Source organism: Chlamydotis macqueenii, chromosome W (assembly GCF_036417535.1).
Source record: "Chlamydotis macqueenii isolate bChlMac1 chromosome W, bChlMac1.mat, whole genome shotgun sequence".
NCBI lineage: Eukaryota > Metazoa > Chordata > Aves > Otidiformes > Otididae > Chlamydotis > Chlamydotis macqueenii.
In genome coordinates, this window is record NC_141592.1 from 53,949,120 (window position 1) to 53,975,306 (window position 26,187).

Sequence of the window (26,187 nt, forward strand, 5' to 3'; positions counted from 1 at the left end):
CTAACTAAAGATTTATATGTTTTTTTCTGAACTGGACATTATCTCTAAATAATACTTGATAGCTAACTTATTATCAAACATATCTGGAATCTATAAGTCTTTCTTTTTCCAGTTAAATAAAATACCCTGAAGATCTCATCTTCTTTTCAGCACTCAGCAAAAATAATAACTGATCAGGCAACAGTGGCATCATTATTTGTCCTAGCTTCGTTCAGTAGTCTAATTTTTTAATCTGTGCTCCTTTCAGGAGAGCCATAAAGGCACTACCTAGGACAAACACCTCTATGATTCTACACACTAACATTTTTTCTGGCAGCACAGCATCAGGAGACTGGAACTGATAAAGATAAGATAATCCTGGTCTTCTCTTTCATCCTGTTGCTGACATTACTGTGCAAAAGCACAGGTAGTCATCCTGAGAGGAATTTCTCCTACTGAGGAGAAAGGAAAAATATGTGATGCGAGGAGGTTAGAAAGTCTAAAGAGCCTGCTACCTCAGACTTAAGTTCAAACCTCTAATACAGGTACACATCAGTTACTAATGAAAATAACAAGTGTAGATTTTAAAAGATCACGATTGCATGTCTCTCTATAAAGCATTCTAGGTGCTAATTAACAAAAACATACAAGTTCCTAAAATCCTTCCAAAATAATTTAATGTGAAAGGTGCATGCATCTCTTCCATCAGTTTAATGTTCAGAGTACACCACACATGGCAACTGTCATAATGCTGGGGGACTGTTCCAACTTTTTGAAGCATATAAAGTACAGTTGCTATAGGGAACTGCCACTGTAGGTGCTGTCAGCCATGTCGATACCCCCTTCAGGGCACAAGAACCCATGCATAAGACTCAGTCTGTTGAATAGAAATGTGCACTACATCATATGTCCTCATGCCTCAACAGGTCCAGTTCAGGCAGGACAGGAGGACTCTGACCTCTCCGTCACTCAAAATTCCAAATGAGGATGGAAAAAGCAGCACTATTTATGAACAGGAATATCCTTAAGATCTGTAATTATCATTCTTCCTATTTCAAATGTGTCTACATTGCTTAAAAGCCACCACAGTGGGATCAATGGCCCTTTTGGGACACTGAAGTCACCAAGTTGCTACTCCCCTCCCTGGAGAGCTGAGGGGTCTGGCACTTCAGCTACGACTACAGCATGCCAAGGATGCAGCACATCAAAGAAGCAGTACTGGTTAAAAAATGAGACTATTCTATGTAGCTACCTTGCAAATTTCAAATTACGATATATTTTCCCATTATGTAAGTCTTCAAAAACAACTTGAAATACTGTGTTCAGTTTTGGGACCCTCAGCACAAGAAGGACGTTGAGTTGCTGGAGCGGGTCCAGAGAAGGGCAACGAAGCTGGTGAGGGGCCTGGAACACAAGTCTTATGAGGAGTGGCTGAGGGAACTGGGATTGTTTAGTCTGGAGAAGAGGAGGCTGAGGGGAGACCTCATTGCTCTCTACAACTACCTGAGAGGAGGTTGTAGGGAGGCGGGTGTTGGTCTCTTCTCCCAAGTAACTAGTAATAGGACAAGAGGAAATGGCCTCAAGTTGCACCAGAAGAGGTTTAGATTGGATATTAGGAAAAATTTCTTCACCTAAAGGGTTGTCAAGCATTGGAACAGGCTGCCCAGGGAAGTAGTTGAGTCACCATCCCTGGAGGTATTTAAAAGATGTGTAGACGTGGCGCTTAGGGATATGGCTTAGTATTGAACTTGGTAACATTAGGTTAATGGTTGGATTTGATGATCTTAAGGGTCTTTTCCAACCTAAATGATTCTATGAAATGCTTTTTGAAACTATTTAAGGGCAAGAACTTAATTAAAATTGCAACAACTAATAAAGTTCAAAAAGTCTATTTATGCTAACTGTATGTCTCTGGATTTCTTTAGAATGATGCAAATCCTAGCCATAACTGTCCATGAGGAAATTATATTCAAAATAATTTTTTAAATATTTCTGAAATTTGAAAATAATACATTTCTGAATCATATTTCAACCTTATATACAGATGAGATACTCCATCCCTAAAGATGTAACTTTTAAAATTGCAACAAGAAATTCCATAAATGATAAAAGGCAAAGTCAAATAAAAACTAAGTGTATAAATTATCAAAATAAATTTGACTCAAACATCCTATTTAAAGATTAGTATATCAGAAAGGAAGTGGAAAAAGACCAGTAGGTATTTTATACCAGGACATTTCAAGAATCTCTCAGAAAGTTAAAATGACAAGTTTTTACTACATCATTTTATATGTTTTCCATATTAAAAATATTACATATTTGCAAAATGTCTTAGTCTCTAATAGCACATTAGAACATTGGATCAAATCTTTGTATTGCTGGGGAATCCTTTTACAACAAATGCCTCCTCACTGATAAGCAAAACCCAGCATCTTAAAAGAGGTCAAATTTTGACGAATTATCTTACATGTTTAATAAATAATATTCGCCAATTGAATAATACTTCTATGTTGCAATCTCTTTAATTTAATTTGCCTGTAACAGGCTAAAATAATTTTGAAGAAATGCTATCATTATCTACATGTTACCTTGTTATAACAGTATTGTATCCAAAAAGTTCCTCCATGCTTTAATTTCATAGAATCATAGAATCATAGAAAGGCTTGGGTTGGAAGGGACCTTCAAAGGTCATCTAGTCCAACCCCCTGCAAGGAGCAGGGACATCCCCGACTAGATCAGGTTGCTCAGAGCCTCATCCAACCTGGCCTTGAATGTTTCCAGGGATGGGGCATCCACCACCTTTCTGGTTAACGTGTTCCAGTGTTCCACCACCCTCAGTATAGAAATTTTTTTCCTAATATCTACTCGGAATCTACCTCTGTCTATTTTAAAACCATTACCCCTCGTTCTATTGCAACAGGCCCTGCTGAACAGTTTCTCCCCATCTATCCTGTAGACCACTATGAGGTCTCCCCCAAGCCTTCTCTTCTCCAGGCTGAACAGCCCCAACTCTCTCAGCATGTCCTCATAGGAGAGGTGCTCCAGCCCTCTGATCATCTTCGTGGCCCTCCTCTGGACCCTCTCCAACAGGTTCATATCATCTTAAGTTGGAGGCTCCAGAGCTGGATGCAGTATTCCAGGCGGGGTCTCACCAGAGCAGAGTAGAGGGGCAGAATCACCTCCCTCGACCTGCTGGCCACGCTCCTCTTGATGCAGCCCAGGATGTAGTTGGCTTTCTGGGCCGCAAGCGTGCATTGCCGGCTCATGTTGAGCTTCTCATCCACCAGCACTCCCAAGTCCTTCTCCTCAGGGCTGCTCTCAATCCATTCTCCGCCCAGCCTGTATTTGTGTCTGGGATTGCCATGACCCAGGTGCAGGACCTTGCACTTGGCCTGGTTGAACTTCATGAGGTTGGCATGGGCCCACCTCTCCAGCCTGTCAAGGTCCCTCTGGATGGCATCCCTCCCTTCCAGCGTGTCGGCGGCACCACACAGCTTGGTGTCGTCGGCAAACTTGCTGAGGGTGCACTCTATCCCACTGTCCATGTCGCCGAGAAAGACGTTAAACAGGGCCGGGCCCAACACGGACCCCTGAGGGACACCACTTATCACCGGTCTCCACCCAGACATTGAGCCGTTAACCACCACTCTCTGAGTTCGGCCATCCAGCCAGTTCCTTATCCACAGAGTGGTCCATCCATCAAACCCATGCCTCTCTAGTTTAGAGAGAAGGATGCCATGCGGGACAGTGTCAAATGCCTTGCACAAGTCCAGGTTGATGATGTCAGTTGCTCATCCTTTGTCCACCGATGCTCTAACCCCGTCATAGAAGGCCACCAAGTTGGTCAGGCACGATCTGCCCTTGGTGAAGCCATGCTGGCTGTCACCAATCACCTCCTTGCTCTCCATGTGCCTTAGCATGGTTTCCAGGAGAATCTGCTCCATGACCTTGCCAGGCACAGAGGTGAGGCTGACCGGCCTGTAGTTGCCCGGGTCCTCCTTGTTCTCCTTTTTAAAAATGTGGTTTATATTCCCCCTTTTCAAGTCAGTGGGAACCTCACTGGACTGTCACGACCTCTTCAAATATGATGGATAGTGGCTTGGCAACTTCATCCGCCAGTTCCCTCAGGACCCGTGGATGCATCTCATCAGGTCCCGTGGACTTGTGCACCTTCAGGTTCCTCAGATGTTCCTGAACCTGCTCTTCCAGTACAGTGGGCAGTTCTTCATTCTCCCAGTCCCTGCTTTTGCCTTCCAGGACATGGGTGGTGCGACAAGAGCCCTTACTGGTGAAGACTGAGGCAAAAAAGTCACTGAGGATCTCAGCCTTCTCCATATCCCGAGTAACCAGGTCTCCCGTTTCCTTTTGGAGAGGGCCTACATTCTCCCTGGATTTCCTGTTGTCCCCTACATACCTATAGAAGCCTTTCTTGTTGCTTTTGACATCTCTGGCCAGATTAAATTCTGTCAGGGCTTTAGTCTGCCTTGACTGATCCCTGGCTGCTTGGACAACCTCTCTGTAATCCTCCCAGGCTACCTGTCCTTGCTTCAACCCTCTGTCGACCTCCTTCTTGATTTTGACTTGGTCCAGGAGCTCCTTGTTCATCCACGCAGGCCTCCTGATGTTTTTGCCTGACTTGCTCTTTGTTGGGATGCATCGCTCCTGAGCTTGGAGGAGGTGATCCTGGAATATTAACCAGCTTTCCTGGGCCCCTCTTCCCTCACGGGTTTTAATCTATGGAACTTTATCCAGCAGGTCCCCGAAGAGACCAACGTCTGCTCTCCTGAAGTCTGGGGTAGAGAGCTTGTTGCAGTCCTTCCTCACTGCCCTAAGGATCTTGAACTCCACCATCTCATGGTCACTGCAGCCAAGGCTGTCCTTGAGCTCCACGTTCCCCACCAGCCCCTCCCTGTTGGTAAGAACAAGGTCCAGCATAGCACCTCTCCTCCTTGGCTCCTCTATCACTTGCAGGAGGAAGTTATCATCCATGCATTCCAGGAACCTCCTGGACTGCCTGTGCCCTGCTGTGTTGTCCTTCCAACAGATGTCTGGGTGGTTCAAGTCCCCCATGAGGACCAGGACTTGTGACCATGAGGCCACTCCTATCTGTCTATAGAGGGCCTCATCCACTCCATCTTCCTTGTCAGGTGGCATGTAGCAGACCCTCACTGTAACGTCACCTGTCCCTGTCCTCCCTCTAATCCTGACCCATAAGCTCTCTGTCAGCTCCTCCTTTATCCCCAGGCAGAGCTCCATGCACTCCAGCTGGTTGCTGACACAGGGCACAACACCCCCTCCTCATCTCCCCTGCCTGTCCTTCCTAAAGAGTCTAAATCCCTCCATCCCAGCGCTATGGTCATAGGAGTTATCCCACCATGTCTCCATGATGCCAACAAGATCATATCCCTGCAGGCATGCGCACATCTCTAACTCTTCCTATTTGTTCCCCATGCTACGTACGTTGGCATAGAGACACTTAAGCTGGGCCCCTGATGAAGCCGACTTGCTGGCTGGAGCAATAGGAGTTCTTTTGGTCCTCAGTTTAGGTTCTCTCGCACTTACCTGCGATCCTTCCCCAGGTTCTGGGCACTTGTTGCTGGCACTGGCGCCATGCTGACAGTGGTGGGCTGGATCATGCTCCCCCTCCCCCGGCAACATTAGTTTAAAGTCCTCTTGACGAGCCTGGCAAGCCTTTGGCCAAAGACGCTCTTCCCCTTCTCAGTTATGTGTACCCTATCAGCCCCTAGTAGACCAGGCTTCTGGTCTACTTCACATAGACACTCTTCTAGAGAACATAGCAGTGATCGCTACAATCAACTGCAGAAACCTGAAATGAAACTACTCATTATAAAACTATTTTTGCATTAATTTTAGACGTTTGAAGCACCACAGTTAATTAAATGGCTCTGCTGCAAACAAGCAGTCAGTGTACCTGCAGGATAAGTACTCTCTTAATTTAATAAAATACTGTTCAACTTCAGCTATTATAAACCATAATGCCTTGCCCTTTTCTTTCCCTGTCTATTTTATCAGTAAAATTTTGCCAGTGTATGACATATAACCTAAACATGAACATGCTTACAAATCAGACACATCCTGCCAAAGAGCCAAATGTAAATAACACAGGAAGGCTGAATGCATTTTCTTGATAAAAGAGGCAAAGGAAGACCCGGAAGAGTGGTAAAGCTGCAGATCATTATCCACTCTTCTTGCCACTTGGCCACTGGAGTGCAAATCTCCTCTTCTCTTTCCAGGGAACTGAGAAGGACTGGAGGTAATTCCAGGCTAAGTTATCGCCTACACCTCCCTCAATTCAACATACACTGTTCAGAAACCTGTCAGATCTCTAGACAGGCAGCTTTATTCTGCATTCATCTAGTTATTGCAGGAACAAGTGCTGCAAATGCAAGAGCTCAATTCAAACAATCATAAAGATGCACTGTAGATTTCTTTTCTTTCCCTTCCCTTCTTCCTTTCAACTATAGTACAGAGTAAGTCATAACCATCCAAGTGCTCTTCTTCCCACATCAGTATCTTAAGAAAAAAACATTGCTGATTAAATTGATAAAAATTACATGTAAATAAACACTAAAACCAGAATGTCACAAATGGTCCTAGTACTGAGAAACTACATGAAAAGTAACAGGAAGAATGAGTTTGAAAGCGGTATCTCATCGTTACGGTATTTTCTTATTCTTAATTATAAAATGATTGTAGTTATGTGAATGAGAAAATAAAAAATAATTCAAGCATATTTCCACTCACTAAAAGGAAGGAATGCAAGCTTTATCAGAAATTAAACACCCATAGATCATGGATTATTCTCAATGGCATTCTCACACATTTAAACAGGAAAAAATGTTACATCAACTCTATGTGAAGAGTAATAAATAAAAAAACTTCACCAATATGAAGACAGCTTGTTAGAACTTTAAGGAGTGATAAGGGTGATGGTGAGAACTTCATGAATAATTCACAAATGTTAATCCTTCTATATACAGAGAGCAATTCCCAACAGGCTACCTTTCCAAACTTTCTTCAGCAGGGTAGATATATTGGCTAGAGATACACAGTTTAACTTTCTGACCCTGAATAGAATTTATGAAGTTAAGTCTCAGTGGAAAGTGTCCTGGTTTTGGCAGGGATGGAGTTAACTTTCCTCTCAGTAGCTGGTATGTTTTGGATTTCGTGTGTGAAGAATGTTGATAAACACCCTGATGATACCAGTTGTTGTGAATGAGACTAAGGACACCGTCCTGCTTTCCAAGACTCGCTAATTTGCAGATGCAGGAAGCTGGGAGAAAGACAGACAGCATAATTGACCCAAACTGGCCAAAGAGAGTATTCCATGCCATAAACGTCATGCTCATGGGGGCAGGCGAGGGTGGGTATCTGCCTTCCTGGCATCCATCTTTCCTGCTCGTTTTGCTGGCATCGTTCCCTCTACCTTGCTGGCTCCCTTTTGCTCCTTTGCTTGCTGCTCAGTTTTGTTTCCGTGATCGCTACTCGGGACGGGCTGTATCGGTCATTGGGACATCAGGTGGTGAGAAAACACATATTGTTCACTTTGTATATTTTTAATATCCTTATATTCTGTTATTATTGTAGTTTTCCCTTTTTATTTTAGTAAATTATCTTTATCTCAACCCACGAGTTCTCCTTCCTTCCCAATTCTCTCCCCCATCCCCCTGGGGAGGGGGAGGGTGAGCGAGAAACTGTGTGGTGATTCGGGCTAAACCATCACAGAAAGAAAACAATCCTGTGTTTTCATTAGAAAACTGAAGAAAAATAAAAGATTAATCAAAACTGCTATTTTACCACCATTTTCAAATTAGAACCATACCTATCATCTAAAGAGAAGACTAGGCTGCCTTAACACCATGGTTTTCATGTTGTGGTCTGCAGACTTCTGTAGCCTCTAGACTAATTCCAAAGAGCCTGTGATAAGTAACCAATGCAAATGTACTGGATATGGCTGGGCTGGAGTTAATTTTCCCCATAGCAGCCCTCATAGTGCTGTGCTTTGTATTGGTAGCTAGAAAGGTGTTGATAACACACCAGTGTTTTGGCTACTGCTGAGCGGTGCTCTCACAACATCATCTCTCCAACATTTCCCCCCCACCAACAAAGGCCAGTAGGCTGCGGGTGGGCAAGAGCTTGGGAGGGGACATAGCCAGGACAGCTGACCCAAACTGACCAAAGGGATATTCCATACCATATGACATTGTGCTCAGCAATAAAAGCTAAGGGAAAGGAGGAGGAGAGGGGGCATTCGTTATTAAGATGTTTGTCTTCTGGAGCAACTGCTACATGTACTGAAGCCCTACTTCCCAGGAAGCGGTTGGACATCGCCTGCTGATGGGAAGTAGGGAATAAATCTGTTTGTTTGTTTGTTTTCCTTTGCTTCTACATGCGGTCTTTGCTTTTTCTTTATTAAACTGCTTTTACCTTCACCCATGAGTTCTTTTTTTTCATCTTTTCTCTCCCCTCCCTGCCGCTGTGGAGGGGAGTGATAGAGCAGCTTGGTGGGCATCTGGCGGCCATCCAAGGTCAACCCACCACAGCAAACAAGCTTAATAGTCTGTGTCCACTGCAGAGAGTTTGCATTTCCATAAGGAAAAACATTAAGGATGCACAAATAAAAGCACTGAACATCTGTGCTTTTATCTGTCCTTTTCACCATCTGACAGATGAATTCTGTTTTCCAGATTGATGCAAATGCACATGTATACAGTACACAACTATTCAGCCCATCTATCCTAACTACTCCTCTCAACAGCCTAGAGCATATTCTCATGTCTTTGATACCAGTTCTAAATTTGCCTTTGTCATTTAAAGATCATAACTCACCACTATACTTAGAGTCTACATCATCTTTTCCAAAATTCTGATTCAACAAACAATATCCGTTATTAAAAACAAACAAACAAAACCTCAAGCAAGAAGGGCTTCTAGCTAGGTGCCTAGCTAGAAAACTAGAACAAGCAATAAAGAAAGACCAATAAAAAGTGAGTAGGGAGCAAGTGATCTGAAATGTCTCTGCTGAAAGACTCACTCCAAATATTGAGTCAGTTAATGTATAAACTTAAGTCTAACACATTGCCAGTAGCAAGTGACCAGTTCTAAACACAAGATCCTAAATTCCCAGCTTCTTTTCTCTTTGTAATTGTTAAAACATACAGTTAACTAAACAAACTTACCATACAGGTATGGGAGTTTTCTCCTATGAATGAATCTCTTAGCACCTGAGTAAGTTTACTTGCTCTGAACGGTGTATGAGGTTTATTTCGGCCTAAGGCTCTAATGCACTCCTGAAAGAACAAACAGGTTTATATTTACTCAATCCATGTTAAAGAAAAATACATAATACAAATGTAATACAAAATCAGAAAATATATGCCTTAGTTATGCTGCTATCCTCTAAGATATCATTAAAATTTACTATTAAACCTTGAATTCAAGAAGTGTTAGGCTTTTACCTCTCATTAAGTTCAGTAGAGAGGTAGGAACTTAAAAAGGACTTAGGAGCCTAAAAACTTTCTGAATCTCATTGAAAATGTTTACATATATTGTATCCAACAACAACAAAAAATTCAGTGTTGATGTTAAGTCTCCAGACTAACAACTATTTCTGATTATGAGCTGCAAAAGCCTGAATGATCTGCAGCCTCTGCCAGTAGAACTGCGGACAGTGACTCAGTTAAAAGCAGTAGCTTTGATTCAAACTCTACCACTGTCGTAGTTCAGCCCCAATCGGGACCAGACTACACAGTCTCTCTCTCGCTCCCCCCACCCTCCGAGAGAATAGGAGGAGATGATATAAGGAAAAACGGCTCGAGGTTTGAGATAAGGACAGGGAGAAATCCTTAAAGTTACCGTTACGGGCAAAACAGACTCGACTTGGGGAAAACTATTCATTTATTTCTAAAACTAGCAGGAGAATGAGACAGGGAACAAGATAACCTCCCCACACCCCTCCCTCTTCCCGGGCTTAACATTATCTATACTACCTCCCCTCCTGAGCGGCACAGTGTGGGGGGGGGAAGGGAATGGGGGTCACGGTCAGTTCATCACATGTTGTTTTACACCGCTGCTTCATCGTCAGGGGAAGAACTCCTCACATTCCTCCTCTGCTCCAGCGTGGGGTCCCTCCCACGGGCCACAGTCCTTCGTGAAACTGCTCCGGCGTGGGTCATCTCTTCCATGGGGTGCAGTCCCTCTAGAACAGCTGCCCCAGCGGGCCCTCCATGGGCCACAGCCTCCTTCAGGCCTCCACCTGCTCCGGTGTGGGGTCTTCCACGGGCTGCAGGTGGATCTCTGCCCCTCCGTGAACCTCCATGGGCTGCAGGGGGACAACCCGCTCCACCATGGTCTTCACCACGAGTTGCAGAGGAATCTTGGCCAGGAGCCATATTACTCCTCCCCCTCCTTCTTCACTGACCTTGGCGTCTACAGCCGTTCCTCACAACAGGCTGGCAGACGCCTCTCAGGATCCTTTTTACATCTTATTCACTTCTCATCTCCTCTCCACTTCTTGCAGCCAGGCCGGGCCGAGTTAGGCCCAGTCTGCTGCCCGGTGGGAGGCCAGAGGGTGAGGCCGGTGAGGCCTGCAAGGCCCATGAGGCTCGCGCCTCCCCCTCTCTGCCCCCCGCTCAGCTGCGTCACATCTTCTCCTCTTTTTCCTGTTTTCCCCTACTTAAATACGTTATCTCAGAGGCGTTATCACAGGACATTCTGCTACCAATTGGCTCGGCCTTGGCCAGCAGCAGGTCTGCCCTAGGCCTGGCTGAGTCCACTAAACAAAGGGGAGCGACTTCTAGCAGTTTCCTACAGAAGCTACCACCTTAGGCCCCCCCTCACTAACAAAACCAGAACAACCACTGACTTTCTTTACAGCTCAGAAGAAAACACTGGTGGCCAAACTTTCTGAAAGCTTCCACAGGTTCACAAACCTAGTAAATATAGCGCTGTATTGATGTACTCAATATTGGAAGACACCTGAAAATGTAAGTCATTCCCTATTTTAAAATATTCTTAATGTGAAAAAACAGGGATAACAAATCCATTTTCACTCACAAGAAAGGTATGGGGCTAAACTAATATTTGCAATTGGCTGGAGATTTCCAGAGAGAAATAATATACAGAAGTAAATATTAAAAAATTACTGTAGAAGTTACAGCAGCAACTAAGTACAACAGTGCAAATCAAGGTCGTACTAATCTAAACATCACTTCTGCCCACTCAGGGTTCTAACATCAACTAATAAATTACTTCTTATAGAAAGAAAATGTAAATTTAAATTTCTGTTTTGTTGTTGTTGTCATATTTTGATCATTAATTCCAGTTTCTGGCTTTGCCATAACACTTTGTGTACTGGCATATCTTCAGATTCAGGGGCTGGGCTTCCTTGGTACAGTTTTAACACGTTTACATGCAGAACTTCAAAGAACTGTACACCAAAATCTTTTCATATTATAGCTTTGCTTTTAGCAGGACTAACAGATGGAATGGCTTTTGTGTTGCATGAATAGTTCTACAGTAGTTCAGCTAATCCTCCAGCTGCAGCCATATCCTTGTGGCCTTTTGAAATTTCCTAGAAACAGCTTCTTCCAAAAGCCAGGCTATAAACTATGGAATGATAATCCAAGAAAGTATTGCAACTGTGAAACAGCATAAAACAGAACTAAATGGGCTCAAAATAAAACTGTCATGATACAGAACAGAACAAACACAAGGGCAAACTGGCTTTAACTAAAGTGATTATTTAAAAACTCACCAGTTGAATTTTATAGAATGGACACAGCTCAGATAAACAGAAAGACTGAAGCTTGTTGAATGTGAATTTCACATGCAAATGTTAAAAAGGACTCAATACTTATAGGTGAGTGAGGCAATGCATTCCTTGAGATTTTTTTAATTTGTTTGTACCTTACTACTATACTTACATAAGGAGAAAAGCAGATCAGACAGGAAGTGGGGCAACAGATTTTCAACAAGTGACATTACAAACTAAAACCAGTAACAAATGTGCATGTTGAATTACTGATATGGCAATGAACAAGTTTAATTAAGATATTTTAATTTACTATAATGATTTTTAGTTTGTTCACTCTTGGAAAATTAGAATTGGAAATGTCTCCTTAATAGTAAAAGGATTATAGGAAGACACTGCCAGCTTCTAAATTAATGGAGTTTTTAACTACTTTTGCTTTTCATCACAGCTCAGAAAACCAGGTAACAAAATGACAACACTACTTCCATGTAGAGACATTACAGAAATAATTTCCTGTACCAAAAATCTAAACAGATTAAGACAGGACTGATATCTACATGCAAATAGAAAATCTTGGATTAGCACCAAAACCCACTCCTCAGAACATACTAGTTTAATTCGAACTTGACAATAACTTCAAGGGTCTTGAATACAAATGGAAAAAGCTGTGTAATGTTTTTGGGGATAGATGAAAAATGTAAAACTAACATATCATTGAGAAACATTTATATCTTCTTGTATTGTTGTTTAGACCTTTACAAGACCTCCTTTATTTTTATTTCCTCTTTCCCATATAATTTAGATCACAACCACCAGTACAGCAGCAGGAGAGCCTTTCACTAATTAAAAAGACAAATTGCATGAAAATGAACTAAGTATGTTGTATGGGTATTGCACTGAAGGCACTAGCCAGCACAAAATCAGCAAGTAAACTAAAAAAACCAAAACCAAAATATCTTTATTCAATTACATTTGGAAACAAATGACAACATCAACACAATGTTGTCTGCATTATTTATTTTGATATTCAATCAAAACAAGCCACAGTTTTGGAACTGCTGCTTCCAATATTTCAACATGACATACAATTTTGTAATTATATGTTACAGTTTTGTGGTGTTTTGTGAGATCTACTTAGAGTCTGATACTAGTCTTCTCCCAAGTTTATATTGGGATAAAAAAGTAAGCACAGTGATTTGGGGGTTTAGATTCTTTATATGTATATATACATATATATATATACATTTATATATACCATGCTAAGGCACATGGAGAGCAAGGAGGTGGTTGGTGACAGCCAACATGGCTTCACCAAGGGCAGATCGTGCCTGACCTATTTGGTAGCCTTTTATGACGGGGTAACAGCATCGGTGGACAAGGGACGGGCAACGGATATCATCTACCTGGACTTGTGCAAGGCATTTGACACTGTCCCGCATGACATCCTTCTCTCTAAACTAGAGAGGCATGGGTTCGATGGATGGACCACTCGGTGGATAAGGAGTTGGCTGGATGGCCGCACTCAGAGAGTGGTGGTCAACGGCTCAATGTCCAAGTGGAGACCGGTCACGAGTGGCGTCCCTCAGGGGTCCGTGTTGGGCCCGGCCCTGTTCAACATCTTTGTCGGCAACATGGACAGTGGGATAGAGTGCACCCTCAGCAAGTTCGCCGATGACACCAAGCTGTGTGGTGCCGTCGACTCGCTGGAAGGGAGGGATGCCATCCAGAGGGACCTGGACAGGCTGGAGAGGTGGGCCCGTGCCAACCTCATGAAGTTCAACCAGGCCAAGTGCAAGGTCCTGCATCTGGGTCGTGGCAATCCCAAGCACAAATACAGGCTGGGCGGGGATTGGATCGAGAGCAGCCCTGAGGAGAAAGACCTGGGAGTGTTGGTAGACGAGAGGTTCAACATGAGTGGGCAATGCGCCCTTGCAGCCCAGAAGGCCAACCGCATCCTGGGCTGCATCAAGAGAAGCGTGGCCAGCAGGTCGAGGGAGGTGATTCTGCCCCTCTACTCTGCCCTGGTGAGACCCCACCTGGAGTACTGTGTCCAGTTCTGGAGTCCCCAACACAAGAAGGACATGGACCAGTTGGAAAGGGTCCAGAGGAGGGCCACAAAGATGATCAGAGGGATGGAGCACCTCTCCTATGAGGACAGGCTGAGAGAGTTGGGGCTGTTCAGCCTGGAGAAGAGGAGGCTCCGGGGAGACCTGATAGCGGTCTTCCAATACCTCAAGGGGGCCTACAGGAAAGATGGGGAGAAGCTGTTCAGTAGGGCCTGTTGTGATAGAACAAGGGGTAATGGGTTTAAATTAGAAGGAGGTAGGTTTAGATTAGATATTAGAACAAAATTTTTTACAATGAGAGTTGTAGAGCACTGGAACAGGTTGCCCAGAGAGGTGGTGGATGCCCCATCCCTGGAATCGTTCAAGGCCAGGCTGGATGAGGCTCTGAGCAACCTGACCTAGTCAGGGATGTCCCTGCTTCTTGCAGGGGGGTTGGACTAGATGACCGTTGAAGGTCCCTTCCAACTCTAACTATTCTATGATTCTATGATTCTATATAAAACCACGGTGCTGGTGCAGAGTAGTAAACCTAAGCAAAGCTAAGCAACAACAGAGATAAATTGTGAGCCATTCAAAAGTACTGTTTCTCCAATGGAGATAAAAAATTTATTATTTTCCCTATTTAGACTGAATCTCTTTCAAGCATTATAAAATAAAAAAAATCATTTGAATATTTAAATAATATTTCTTCGTTCTCTTGATGCATTCTGGATTAATGTATGAAAACCTGCAAAGTGATTGTATCAGTCAATTTGCTATAAATAGTCATAAAAAATTGATTCCAACTTTCAAGGGTTATTTTAATTGAATTGTTAATTCTTTCTGGATATAGTGCTGTTGTGTTGCTTTCTTCTTTAGTTAATTAAGTAACAGTGGCAAATAAATCTGTCATAAAGATAACTTTATATTTTATCTTTTTTTTTTTTTAAATATATATATACTAAGATCAGTAAGAATATTTCCAGTTAGTATTGCAGACCTTGAGTAATAAAGTAAGTCATCACTCCTCACATTTTAGGTGTATATCAGAAAAGTGTTCAAATTCAACTACTGGGGATTTTTTAAACTACATGAAAGTTGATAGGACAACGTTTCTGCAATGTTTCTACTTCGTAATTACCAAGTGTTTCCTCAGACACTTAAAGGAGAAATCAATACCTTATTTTACCTGTCTCTCGTAGTTCAGCCCCGATCGGAACCAGACTACGCAGTCTCTCTCTCACACCCACCACCCTCCGAGAGAATAGGGGGAGATGATATAAGAAAAACGGCTCGAGGTTTGAGATAAGGACAGGGAGAAATCCTTAAGGTTACTGTTACAGGCAAAAAAGACTCGACTTGGGGAAAACTATTCATTTATTTCTAAAAATAGCAGGAGAATGAGACAGAGGACAAGAAGCTCAACATGAGCAGGCAATGCGCTCTTGCGGCCCAGAAGGCCAACTGCATCCTGGGCTGCATCAAGAGGATCGTGTCCAGCAGGTCGAGGGAGGTGATTCTCCCCCTCTACTCTGCCCTGGTGAGACCCCACCTGGAGTACTGTGTCCAGTTCTGGAGCCCCCAACATAAGAAGGACATGGACCAGTTGGAGAAGGTCCAGAGGAGGGCCACGAAGATAAGAGGACTGGAGCACCTCTCCTATGAAGACAGGCTGAGAGAGTTGGGGCTGTTCAGCCTGGAGAAGAGGAGGCTCCGGGGAGACCTTATAGCGGCCTTCCAGTACCTCAAGGGGGCCTACAAGAAAGATGGGGAGAGACTGTTCAGTAGGGCCTGTTGTGATAGGACGAGGGGTAATGGTTTTAAGATAGAGGGAGGTAGATTTAGATTAGATATTAGGAAAAAATTTTTTACAATGAGGGTTGTAGAACACTGGAACAGGTTGCCCAGAGAGGTGGTTGATGCCCCATCCCTGGAAACATTCAAGGTCAGGTTGGATGACGCTCTGAGCAACCTGATCTAGTCGGGGATGTCCCTGCTCCTTGCAGGGAGGTTGGACTAGATGGCCTTTGAAGGTCCCTTCCAACCCTAACCATTCTATGATTCTATAACCTCCCCCCACCCCTCCCTCTTCCCAGGCTTAACATTATCTCTACTACCTTCCCCTCCCGAGCGGCACAGGGAGGGGAAGAGGGAATGGGGATTACGGTCAGTTCATCACTTGTTGTTTCACGCCGCTGCTTCATCTTCAGGGGAAGAACTCCTCGCATTCGTCCTCTGCTCCATCGTGGAGTCCCTCCCACGGGCCACAGTCCTTCGTGAAACTGCTCCGGCATGGGTCATCTCTTCCATGGGGTGCAGTCCCTCCAGAACGGCTGCCCCAGCAGGCCCTCCATGGGCCACAGCCTCCTTCAGGCATTCACCTGCCCCGGCGTGGGGTCCTCCACAGGCTGCAGGTGGATCTCTGCCCCTCCGTGGACCTCCATGGGCTGCAGGGGGACAACCTGCTCCACCATGGTCATCACCACAGGCTGCAGGGGAATCTCGGCCAGGAGCCGCATTACTCCTCCTCCTTCTTCACTGACCTTGGCGTCTGCAGCTGTTCCTCTCACAAGAAAAATTCTTCACAACAGGCTGGCAGACACCTCTCAGGATCTTTTTGCATCTCATTCACATCTCATCTCCTCTCCACTTCTTGCAGCTTGGCCGGGCCAAGTCGGGCCCAGTCGGCCACCTGGCAAGAGGCCAGAGGGTGAGGCCTGCAAGGCCCATGAGGCCTGCGCCTCCCCCTCTGTGCCTCTGCCCCTACTCAGCTTCTTCACATCTTCTCTTCTCTCTTTTTTTTTTTTTCTGTTTTCCCCTTCTTAAATACGTTATCGCAGAGGCGTTATCAGGGAACATTCTGCTACCAATGAGCTCGGCCTTGGCCAGCACCGGGTCCACCCTAGGCCTGGCCGAGTCCACTGAACAAAGGGGAGCGACTTCTAGCAGTTTCCTACAGAAGCTACCACCTTAGGCCCCACCCCTTCACTAAACAAAACCAGAACACTGTCACATCAGTAGACAATGTACACAAGCAAAGCCTGCAAAAAGTTTTAGTAGTCATTGCTATTATATGTAGAAGGCTTCCACCTACTCAAAGGCAATGGAAACATTTCAGTTACCTTGAGTGCTAAAAGGCTCTTGTTAATTTCCGCACCTTCCAGTCGTGTCTGCCTATCTGCACTGGAAGTATCTGCTCCTCTTTCATTGCCAGCCAAATCAATCAGAGAAAATTTACCATGCAATTTTCCTTTCCTTTTGAGAATAATCTGAAACACTGCATGGCTTCGAGATGAGTGTGCATTTGCAGATGTCTGGCCAGATGTCCTTTAACAAAAGGAAAGAAAGGAAGGACATATGAAAAGGTGAAGGACCATACATATTAAACACACTATCCTCAGAAAGTTAGTTTTTTCAGGGCAGAGTCCTGTATTTACCCTAATAATTTGATGTACATAGTATAATTATACCTATTTTTCCAATTCTTCAAATAGAAATGTAAAAGATTAGTAACATTTTACCTCCCTCTTAAAAGCAAGAATAATCATATCTCCAAAGTTTTCAGACTATCAGAGAGTTTACATGTAAAATGCCGCCAATGGCATTTTTATCTGATCAGGCAGCAGTCTATGCACAAGGCTAATTTAAAAAACAGTAAAGCTGGATCTTAACAAAAAATAAAAATTTTATACTTAACTTCTGTCACTACATATCAAGGCCTTTTAGAACTGAAGAATCTGGCAATATTCCAGATTATCAATGATGTGAATTTAAGTCAGTAAACTGGTTATATAATGCATACAATTCACATTCTGTAGAAAAATCAGTTTGCATTTCTCTCTAGGAGAGAAACTCTAAACTATCTTTATTAATAAGATAGGCAGATTCCTTACTTGTAGCCAACATTATAAAAAATACCACTGCATATTTAAAAGCCGTCACTACGAAGAGAGAGAAAAAACATCTTGTTCTGATTCTTTAATTTACAATGAAAAATTAGTGGAAGCTATGGGAGATACCTGCAGCTGTTGCCTATTTCAATAAGCTTAAGAACATCTTCAACACATTTGACTTCCCGTTCCTGTAATCCCACCACCTGGACTTGCTGTTTACCATCTTCTAACACTCTTAATTTTGTCTTCCTGTTCAACAAGTCAAAAACCTTGGAGGGGAGGAACAGAACAGTTGAAGAGGAACTTTAAAAGACATTTTTGCTTCAAATCTCATATCAAAATATGCAAAGCATTCCATGTACAAACATGTTTGGAAGGGTAGTGTAAATAATTATTTGAAATAAAGCTTTCAGTACAAAAAGGAAAAAAAATCTTTTATGTGCCAAGCTCACAATCTTGTTTGTGAAAGAGAAATTCCACCTTCCTCAGAAAAAGAACAGGTACTTACCTTACCACTGTAGATCTCAAAAAATGTTGCATATACTTGAAGTTCTAACTTCTTATAGTTTGGCTTCTTTAGCATTAAAAAGACATCTCGAGCTGTGAATACATTTCCAAAATAAAAAGAAATTTAGTTATATATTTTCATTTAGTGAAGATTCATTAATGCATAAAAGTCTATTTTACAGCATCTCTCATATTTTGCAAGTGTAACAGATAGGGTCATTCAATCAAGTAAAAAACACTGCAGTTTAAACTGCCACATTACATCAGAAGATGCAGAAGACCCCAAAATTGTAAACTCAATTAATCATAAGTTATATTTCTTAGATTTTTGAAGTTATCTATATATATATTTACTTTACTGTGTAAAGACTACACACCTAGGAACTATTTTTTATATTACCAAAGCTCCACTGTAATGCAAAATATGTAGACCCTTATGTTTGTATGACAGAGAGTAGAAATGCATTGACCTCAACAATTTTGCAAAAAGCCAACAGAACAATAAAGTCTCACCTGCAAGTGCATATATTCCTTTAGAACAATCTTGGTTCTTTCCTGAAAAGTCACCACCCATAGTCTAAATTAAAAAAAAAAACAAAAAAAAAGACCAAATATACACTACAAAGATCACAGAACTGTAACTTACATATTTGTTACTTATTAGAATTTATCGATGTGTATAGTACATAAAAAGAAGTGTATTGCTGACATGTAGAAGAAATACTTACATGGGTTTTTCCACTGCCTGTTTGTCCATATGCAAAACAAGTGGCCATTCCCCTTTCAAATATGGTCTCCACTAATGGTCGAGCTGTAAACCTTAAATGCAAAAAAACACCAGTACCTAAGAAACTTAATTACTTTAAGATGCCACACTAACACAAGGACACTATAAATTTTAAGGCCAGAAGTGACAAAACTGGTTCTGTATTTTGAGAGGCCAAAGGACATATCCACATTAATTCCTGAACTAAAGAGTCTACCAGCTCTAAGGCATTAAAATATCCTAAACAATTAAACAAAAGCTACAAGGGGTCTCCCATTTATTTTACAACAATATTATCCTCCTTCAAGCCCTGAGGAAAAAAAAAAAAATCCTTGTTTTAACGATGCAACATGGCACAGTTTACTACATGGAATTTGGAGCTCCCTAAAGAAGACAGCATTAGAAGAAATAGGACAGTGCAGCAGATAAACGCTTAGATTTTGCCAATACAAAAATTCAGCTTGAGCTTTGTTTTGGGGTTGTTTTTTTTTCCCTAAATCACCTTCCAAGATTAAATTTAGAAGACAAGTGGCCAAAACAACATTGCACATCTTAATATTTTGAGAACATAGTTACGCTGAGAAAAGGCTCAAGAAAATGGATACTCAAGCTCATCAGAATGGAAAAATCCAGTTATCCCTTAAGTATTATTTGATGTGTAAAAAATGTTCTCCAAAGTATCATTTTTCTATTTTGGAGAAATAATTTTTACTTTAAAAAATGTTGAGTTACTTATTCTACTTTAACTGCTTATCACCATTACTTCATTAAAAACTCCAAAAGCAAAAGGTAACCTTATGGAGGGTTACCTCCACTAGGTGATGAAGATAAGATTCTCTTGGCAACAGTCTTTCCTTCTAAACTTTTTCCAAGTGTTTACACATAAAGTATGTTTACTGACAAAACCAAGAATGATTGTTCACAGAAACACTAAGTTGTTACAACCTTCTTCCATTCCACTTTGGAACAAACACAAGATCACTTACAAAAATAATATGAGTAAGACCAAGCTATTCACCAACCAAGGGTTATGCAAAAATCTAAGTTTAAATGAATCATCAATTTTCATAAAAAATGTACCAGATGATTCCTGATCAGCCTTAGCCTTTCTTATTTGCTTCCTCCAAACATATACTTCTTTTGTCCTCAAGAGGATATTCCCATATTTTAATGTTTGTTCTTTTTATATTTATAATATAAATTTCAAGAAACCTATCCAGTTAAGAAGCACATTCCACTATCTCTGTTTAATTGAGTTTGAAATTATTTATTTTGCTGATTTATAAAAAAAGAGACTTAATTATATGAATTTTAAAATAAGGCAAAATACAAACATACCTAGAAAAGTTTTTGTAAAGCATTATACAACTCCAAATGGTACCACACCAAAACAGTTCAACTTTCTTTCTAGTATGTCGTAGTTCAGCCCCGATCGGGACCAGACTACGCAGTCTCTCTCTCACTCCCCCCCACCCTCCGAGAGAATAGGGGGAGATGATATAAGAAAAACGGCTCAAGGTTTGAGATAAGGACAGGGAGAAATCCTTAAAGTTACTGTCACAGGCAAAACAGACTCGACCTGGGGAAAACTATTCATTTATTACTACAAATAGCAGGAGAATGAGACAGGGAACAAGATAACCTCCCCACACCCCTCCCTCTTCCCGGGCTTAACATTATCTCTACTACCTTCTCCACCCCGAGCGGCACAGGGGGGAAGAGGGAATGGGGGTCGCGGTCAGTTCATCACGCGTTGTTTTACACCGCTGTGTCATCGTCGGGGGAAGAACTCCTCATATTCCTCCTCTGCTCCATTGTGGGGTCCCACCCATACGCCACAGTCCTTCATGAAACTGCTCCGGCGTGGGTCATCTCTTCCACGGGGTGCAGTCCCTCCAGAACAGCTGTCCCAGCAGGCCCTCCACGGGCCACAGCCACCTTCAGGCATCCACCTGCCCCGGCGTGGGGTCCTCCACGGGCTGCAGGTGGATCTCTGCTCCTCCATGGACCTCCATGGACTGCAGGGGGACAACCTGCTTCACCATGGTCTTCACCACAGGCTGCAGGGGAATCTTGGCCAGGAGCCATATTACTCCTCCCCCTCCTTCTGAACTGACCTTGGCGTCTGCAGCTGTTCCTCACAACAGGCTGGCCGATCTCTCTCAGGATCTTTTTTACATCTTATTCACTTCTCATCTCCTCTCCACTTCTTGCAGCCAGGCTGGGCCGAGTTGGGCCCAGTCGGCTGCCCGGCGGGAGGCCAGAGGGTGAGGCCTGCAAGGCCCACGAGGCTCACGCCTCCCCCTCTCTGCCCCTACTCAGCTGCTTCACATCTTCTTCCCTTCTCTTTTTTTTTTTGTTTTTCCTGTTTTCCCCTTCTTAAATACGTTATCGCAGAGGCGTTATCAGGGAACGTTCTGCTACCAATTGGCTCAGCCTTGGCCAGCAGCGGATCCCCCCTAGGCCCGGCCAAGTCCCCTGAACAAAGGGGAGCGACTTCTAGCAGTTTCCTACAGAAGCTACCACCTTAGGCCCCCCCTCACCAAACAAAACCAGAACACAGTAGAACCTTTATTTGCAATCTTGATCCTTCAGAAATATAAACACTGATTCTCCTTTAAAATTCAAAAGACTAGGAAATTTCTCAAGAAAGTTTTTCAGTACAGAAATAAAGTGAGTAATTTTAGCATACTGAAGAAAACTGGAGTAACTTGTCATTATTTTTTTTCCCCACTGTGACCCTGATAGTTTTGCTGAGAGCAGACAATGACACCTATCTTCCTCTTAATTGTGTTATTACAGGAGGCCTTGAAGCAGATGATCCTTCATGTAATAATCATATTGTTGTGCCATATGAGGGAGAAGGAAAAAGTCTGTACTGCTACACAGACTAGAGATTTACTGTTTCAGTATGAATACGAACATCTTTCAATATTTTCCCATATTACTATTAATTTATAATGTAACTAATAAAAATTGACCAGAAGAAACTCAGTACAAAAACATCATAACATTGTATGTCAAAACCAGCCCTCACATTTAAACACTATGCTCAGAAAGACAAATAACAGGAAGCAGGGAGATTATAAGAACTGGTTGTTAAGCAGGAGGAAAACTATTGCAAGAGGCACATCTCACCAGCTAGACCACTCTCTCACAGCTCTTCAGTATCAACTAAGGAAAGATGCTACCAGCAGACAATCATTAGAGACAGAAATTTCCAACAACTTTGCTGTTTAGAAGTATTTAATTAGTGTAAACTAACAGACTAACAAGATTTTAGAACCTTCCTCAGAACCCGGGGAAAGATCACAGATAAGTAGGAGAGCACCTAAAATGCAGCCCAAAGGAATTCCTCTTGCTCCAGCCAGCAAGTCGACTTCGTCGGGGGCCCAGCTTAAGTGCCTCTATGCCAGTGCACATAGCATGGGGAACAAACAGGAAGAGCTAAAGATGCATGCACACATGCAGGGATACAAACTTGTTGGCATCATGGAGATGTGGTGGGATGACTCCTATGACTGAAGCATTGAAATGGAGGGATACAGGCTCTTTAGGAAGGACAGGCAGGGGAGAGGAGGAGAAGGCATTGCCCTTTATCAGCAACCAGCTGGAGTGCATGAAGCTCCTCCTGGGAATGGATGAGGAGCTGACAGAGAGCTTATGGGTCAGGATTAGAGGGAGGACAGGGACAAGTGACGTTACAGTGAGGGTCTGCTACATGCCACCTGACAAGGAAGATGGAGTGGATGAGGCCCTCTATAGACAGATAGGAGTGGCCTCATGGTCACAAGTCCTGGTCCTCATGGGGGACTTGAACCACCCAGACATCTGTTGGAAGGACAACACAGCAGGGCACAGGCAGTCCAGGAGGTTCCTGGAATGCATGGATGATAACTTCCTCCTGCAAGTGATAGAGGAGCCAAGGAGGAGAGGTGCTATGCTGGACCTTGTTCTTACCAACAGGGAGGGGCTGGTGGGGAACGTGGAGCTCAAGGACAGCCTTGGCTGCAGTGACCATGAGATGGTGGAGTTCAAGATCCTTAGGGCAGTGAGGAAGGACTGCAACAAGCTCTCTACCCCAGACTTCAGGAGAGCAGACGTTGGTCTCTTCGGGGACCTGCTGGATAAAGTTCCATAGATTAAAACCCGTGAGGGAAGAGGGGCCCAGGAAAGCTGGTTAATATTCCAGGATCACCTCCTCCAAGCTCAGGAGCGATGCATCCCAACAAAGAGCAAGTCAGGCAAAAACATCAGGAGGCCTGCGTGGATGAACAAGGAGCTCCTGGACAACTGAAAATCAAAAAGGAAGCCTACAGAAGGTTGAAGCAAGGACAGATAGCCTGGGAGGAATACAGAGAGAATGTCCGAGCAGTCAGGGAGCAGCTTAGGAAGGATAAAGCCACGACAGAATTAAATCTGGCGAGGGACGTCAAGGACAAAAAGAAAAGCTTCTATAGGTACGTTGGGGATAAAAGGAAGACCAGGGAGAATGTGGGCCCTCTCTGGGAGGAAACAGGAGACATGGTTACTCGGGACATGGAGAAGGCTGAGGTACTCAACAACTTTTTTGCCTCAGTCTTCACTGATAAGGGCTCTAGTTACATGATACAAGTTCTGGAAGGCAAAAGCAGGGATTGGGAGGATGAAGAACCGCCCACTGCAGGAGAAGAGCAGGTTCGGGAACATCTGAGGAACCTGAGAGTAAGCAAGTCCACGGGACCTGATGAGATGCATACACGGGTCCCGAGGGAACTGGCGGATGAAGTTGCCAAGCCACTATCCATCATATTTGAGAAGTCGTGGCAGTCTGGTGAGGTTCCCACTGACTGGAAAAGGAGAAACATAACCCTCATTTTTTAAAAGGGAAAAAAGGAAGACCTGGGCAACTACAGGCTGGTCAGCCTCACCTCTGTGCCTGGCAAGGTCATGGAGCAGATCTTCCTGGAAACCATGCTAAGGCACATGGAATACAAGGAGGTGGTTGGTGACAGCCAACATGGCTTCACCAAGGGCAGATCATGCCTGACCAATTTGGTGGCCTTCTATGATGGGGTAGGAGCATCGGTGGACAAGGAACAACCAACTGACATCATCAACCTATACTTGTGCAAAGCATTTGACACTGTCCTACACATCATCCTTCTCACTAAACTGGAGAGACATGGATTTGATGGACGGACCACTCGGTGTATAAGGAATTGGCTGGATGGCTGCACTCAGAGAGTGGTGGTCAACAGCTCAATGTCCAGGTGGAGACCGGTCACGAGTGGCATTCCTCAGGGGTTGGTATTGGGACCAGCCCTGTTTAATATCTTTGTCGGTGACATGGAACAGTGGAATAGAGTGCACCCTCAGCAAGTTTGCCAACTGTGTGGTGCCATCAACACGCTGGAGGGGAGGGACGCCATCCAGAGGGACCTTGACTGGCTGGAGAGGTGGGCCAGTGTGTTGGTTTTGTTTAGTGGGAGAGGGCTACAGTGGCAGCTTCTCTAAGAACCTGCTAGAAGTTTCCCCTTTGTCCAGCGGACTCGGCCAGGCCTAGGGCAGACCCAGTGCTGGTCAAGGCCAAGCCAATTGGTATCAGAATGTTCCCTGATAACGCCTCTGCGCTAATGTATTTAAGAAGAGGAAAATTTTTTTTTAAAAAGAAAAAGAAAGATGTGAACAAGCTGAAGCGGGTGGTAGAGAGGGGGAGGCACGAGCCTTGTGAGCAATGCGGCTCCTGGCCAAGATTCCCCTACAGCCTGTGGTGATGACCATGGTGAAGCAGGCTGTCCCCCTGCAGCCCATGGAGGTCCACGGAGGAGCAGAGATCCACCTGCAGCCTGTGGAGGACCCCACGCCGGGGCAGGCGGATGCCTGAAGGAGGCTGTGGCCCGTAGAGGGCCTGCTGGGGCAGCTGTTCTGGAGGGACTGCACCCCATGGAAAAACGACCCACGCCAGCGGAGTTCACAAAGGACTGTAGCCCATGGGAGGGACCCCACACTGGAGCAGAGGAGGAATGTGAGGAGTCCTTCCCCCGATGAGGAAGCAGCGGCATAAAGTGACAAGCGATAAACTGACTATAACCCCCATTCCCTATGCCACTCCCTGTGCCTCTCATGGACAGGGTAAGGGGGTAGAGATAATGTTAAGCCCGGGAAGAGGGAGGGGTGGGGGGAAGTTACTTTGTTTTCTTTCTCATTATCCTGCCTTGGTTTTTATAATAAACAAATAGTTTTCCCCAAGTGGAGTCTATTTTGCTCATAACGGTAACTTTAAGGATCTCAAATCTCGAGCCTTTTTCTTATATTATCTCTCCCTATTCCTTCAGAGGGTGGTGAGACTGAGAGACTGCGTAGCTTGGTCCTCATGAAGTTCAACAAAGTCAAGTGCAAGGTCCTGCACATGGGTTGGGGCAATCTCAGGAACGAATACAGGCTGGGAAGAGAATAGATCGAGAGCAGCCCTGAGGAGAAGGACTTGGGGGTGATGGTAGACAGAAGCTCAACATGAGCCGGCAATGAGCCCTTGCGGCCCAGAAAGCCAACTGCATCCTGGGCTGCATCAAGAGGAGCGTGGCCAGCAGGTCGAGGGAGGTGATTCTGCCCCTCTACTCTGCTCTCGTGAGACCCCACCTGGAGCACTACGTCCAGCTCTGGAGCCCCCAACACAAGAAGGACATGGACCAGTTGGAGGGAGTCCAGAGGAGGGCCACAAAGATGATAAGAGGGCTGGAGCACCTTTCCTATGAGGACAGGCTGAGAGAGTTGGGGCTGTTCAGCCTGGAGAAGAGGAGGCTCCAGGGAGACCTTATAGCGGCCTTCCAGTACCTATAGGGGGCTTATAGGAAAGATGTGGAGAAACTCTTTATCAGGGCCTGTTGTGATAGGATCAGGGGTAAATGTTTCAAAATAGAAGGGGGTAGATTCAGACTAGAAATAAGGAAGAAACATTTTCCATTGATGGTGATGAAACACTGGACCAGGTTGCCCAGAGAGGTGGTAGATGCCCCATCCCTGGAAACATTCAAGGCCAGGCTGGATGAGGCTCTGAGCAACCTGATCTGGTTGGAGATGTCCCTGCTCCTTGCAGAGGGATTGGACTAGATGACCTTTGAAGGTCCCTTCTAACCCAAACTATCCTGTGATTCTATGATTCTCTGATTTTACTTTGCTACCCTTGTCTACTTACTTATATCAAGCATAAGACACAAGTTTTCTTTTTCAAGGTCTTTTAAT

General features: G+C 44.0%; 1 protein-coding gene across 3 annotated transcripts in view; it reads right to left on the minus strand.

Annotated features, from left to right (window-relative positions):
- LOC147596818 (kinesin-like protein KIF2A) overlaps window positions 1–26,187 on the minus strand; it is a 99,130-nt gene that overhangs the window by 15,158 nt on the left and 57,785 nt on the right. For all 3 annotated transcript variants that reach the window (XM_086769531.1, XM_086769530.1, XM_086769528.1), the window contains exons 10-15: window positions 18,926–19,016; window positions 18,711–18,774; window positions 18,199–18,290; window positions 17,817–17,959; window positions 16,920–17,124; window positions 9,180–9,290 (exon numbers count right to left, since the gene is read on the minus strand). In XM_086769531.1, coding sequence (XP_086625657.1) covers window positions 9,180–9,290; window positions 16,920–17,124; window positions 17,817–17,959; window positions 18,199–18,290; window positions 18,711–18,774; window positions 18,926–19,016 — 706 coding nt within the window. The remainder of the gene's footprint in view (window positions 1–9,179; window positions 9,291–16,919; window positions 17,125–17,816; window positions 17,960–18,198; window positions 18,291–18,710; window positions 18,775–18,925; window positions 19,017–26,187) is intronic.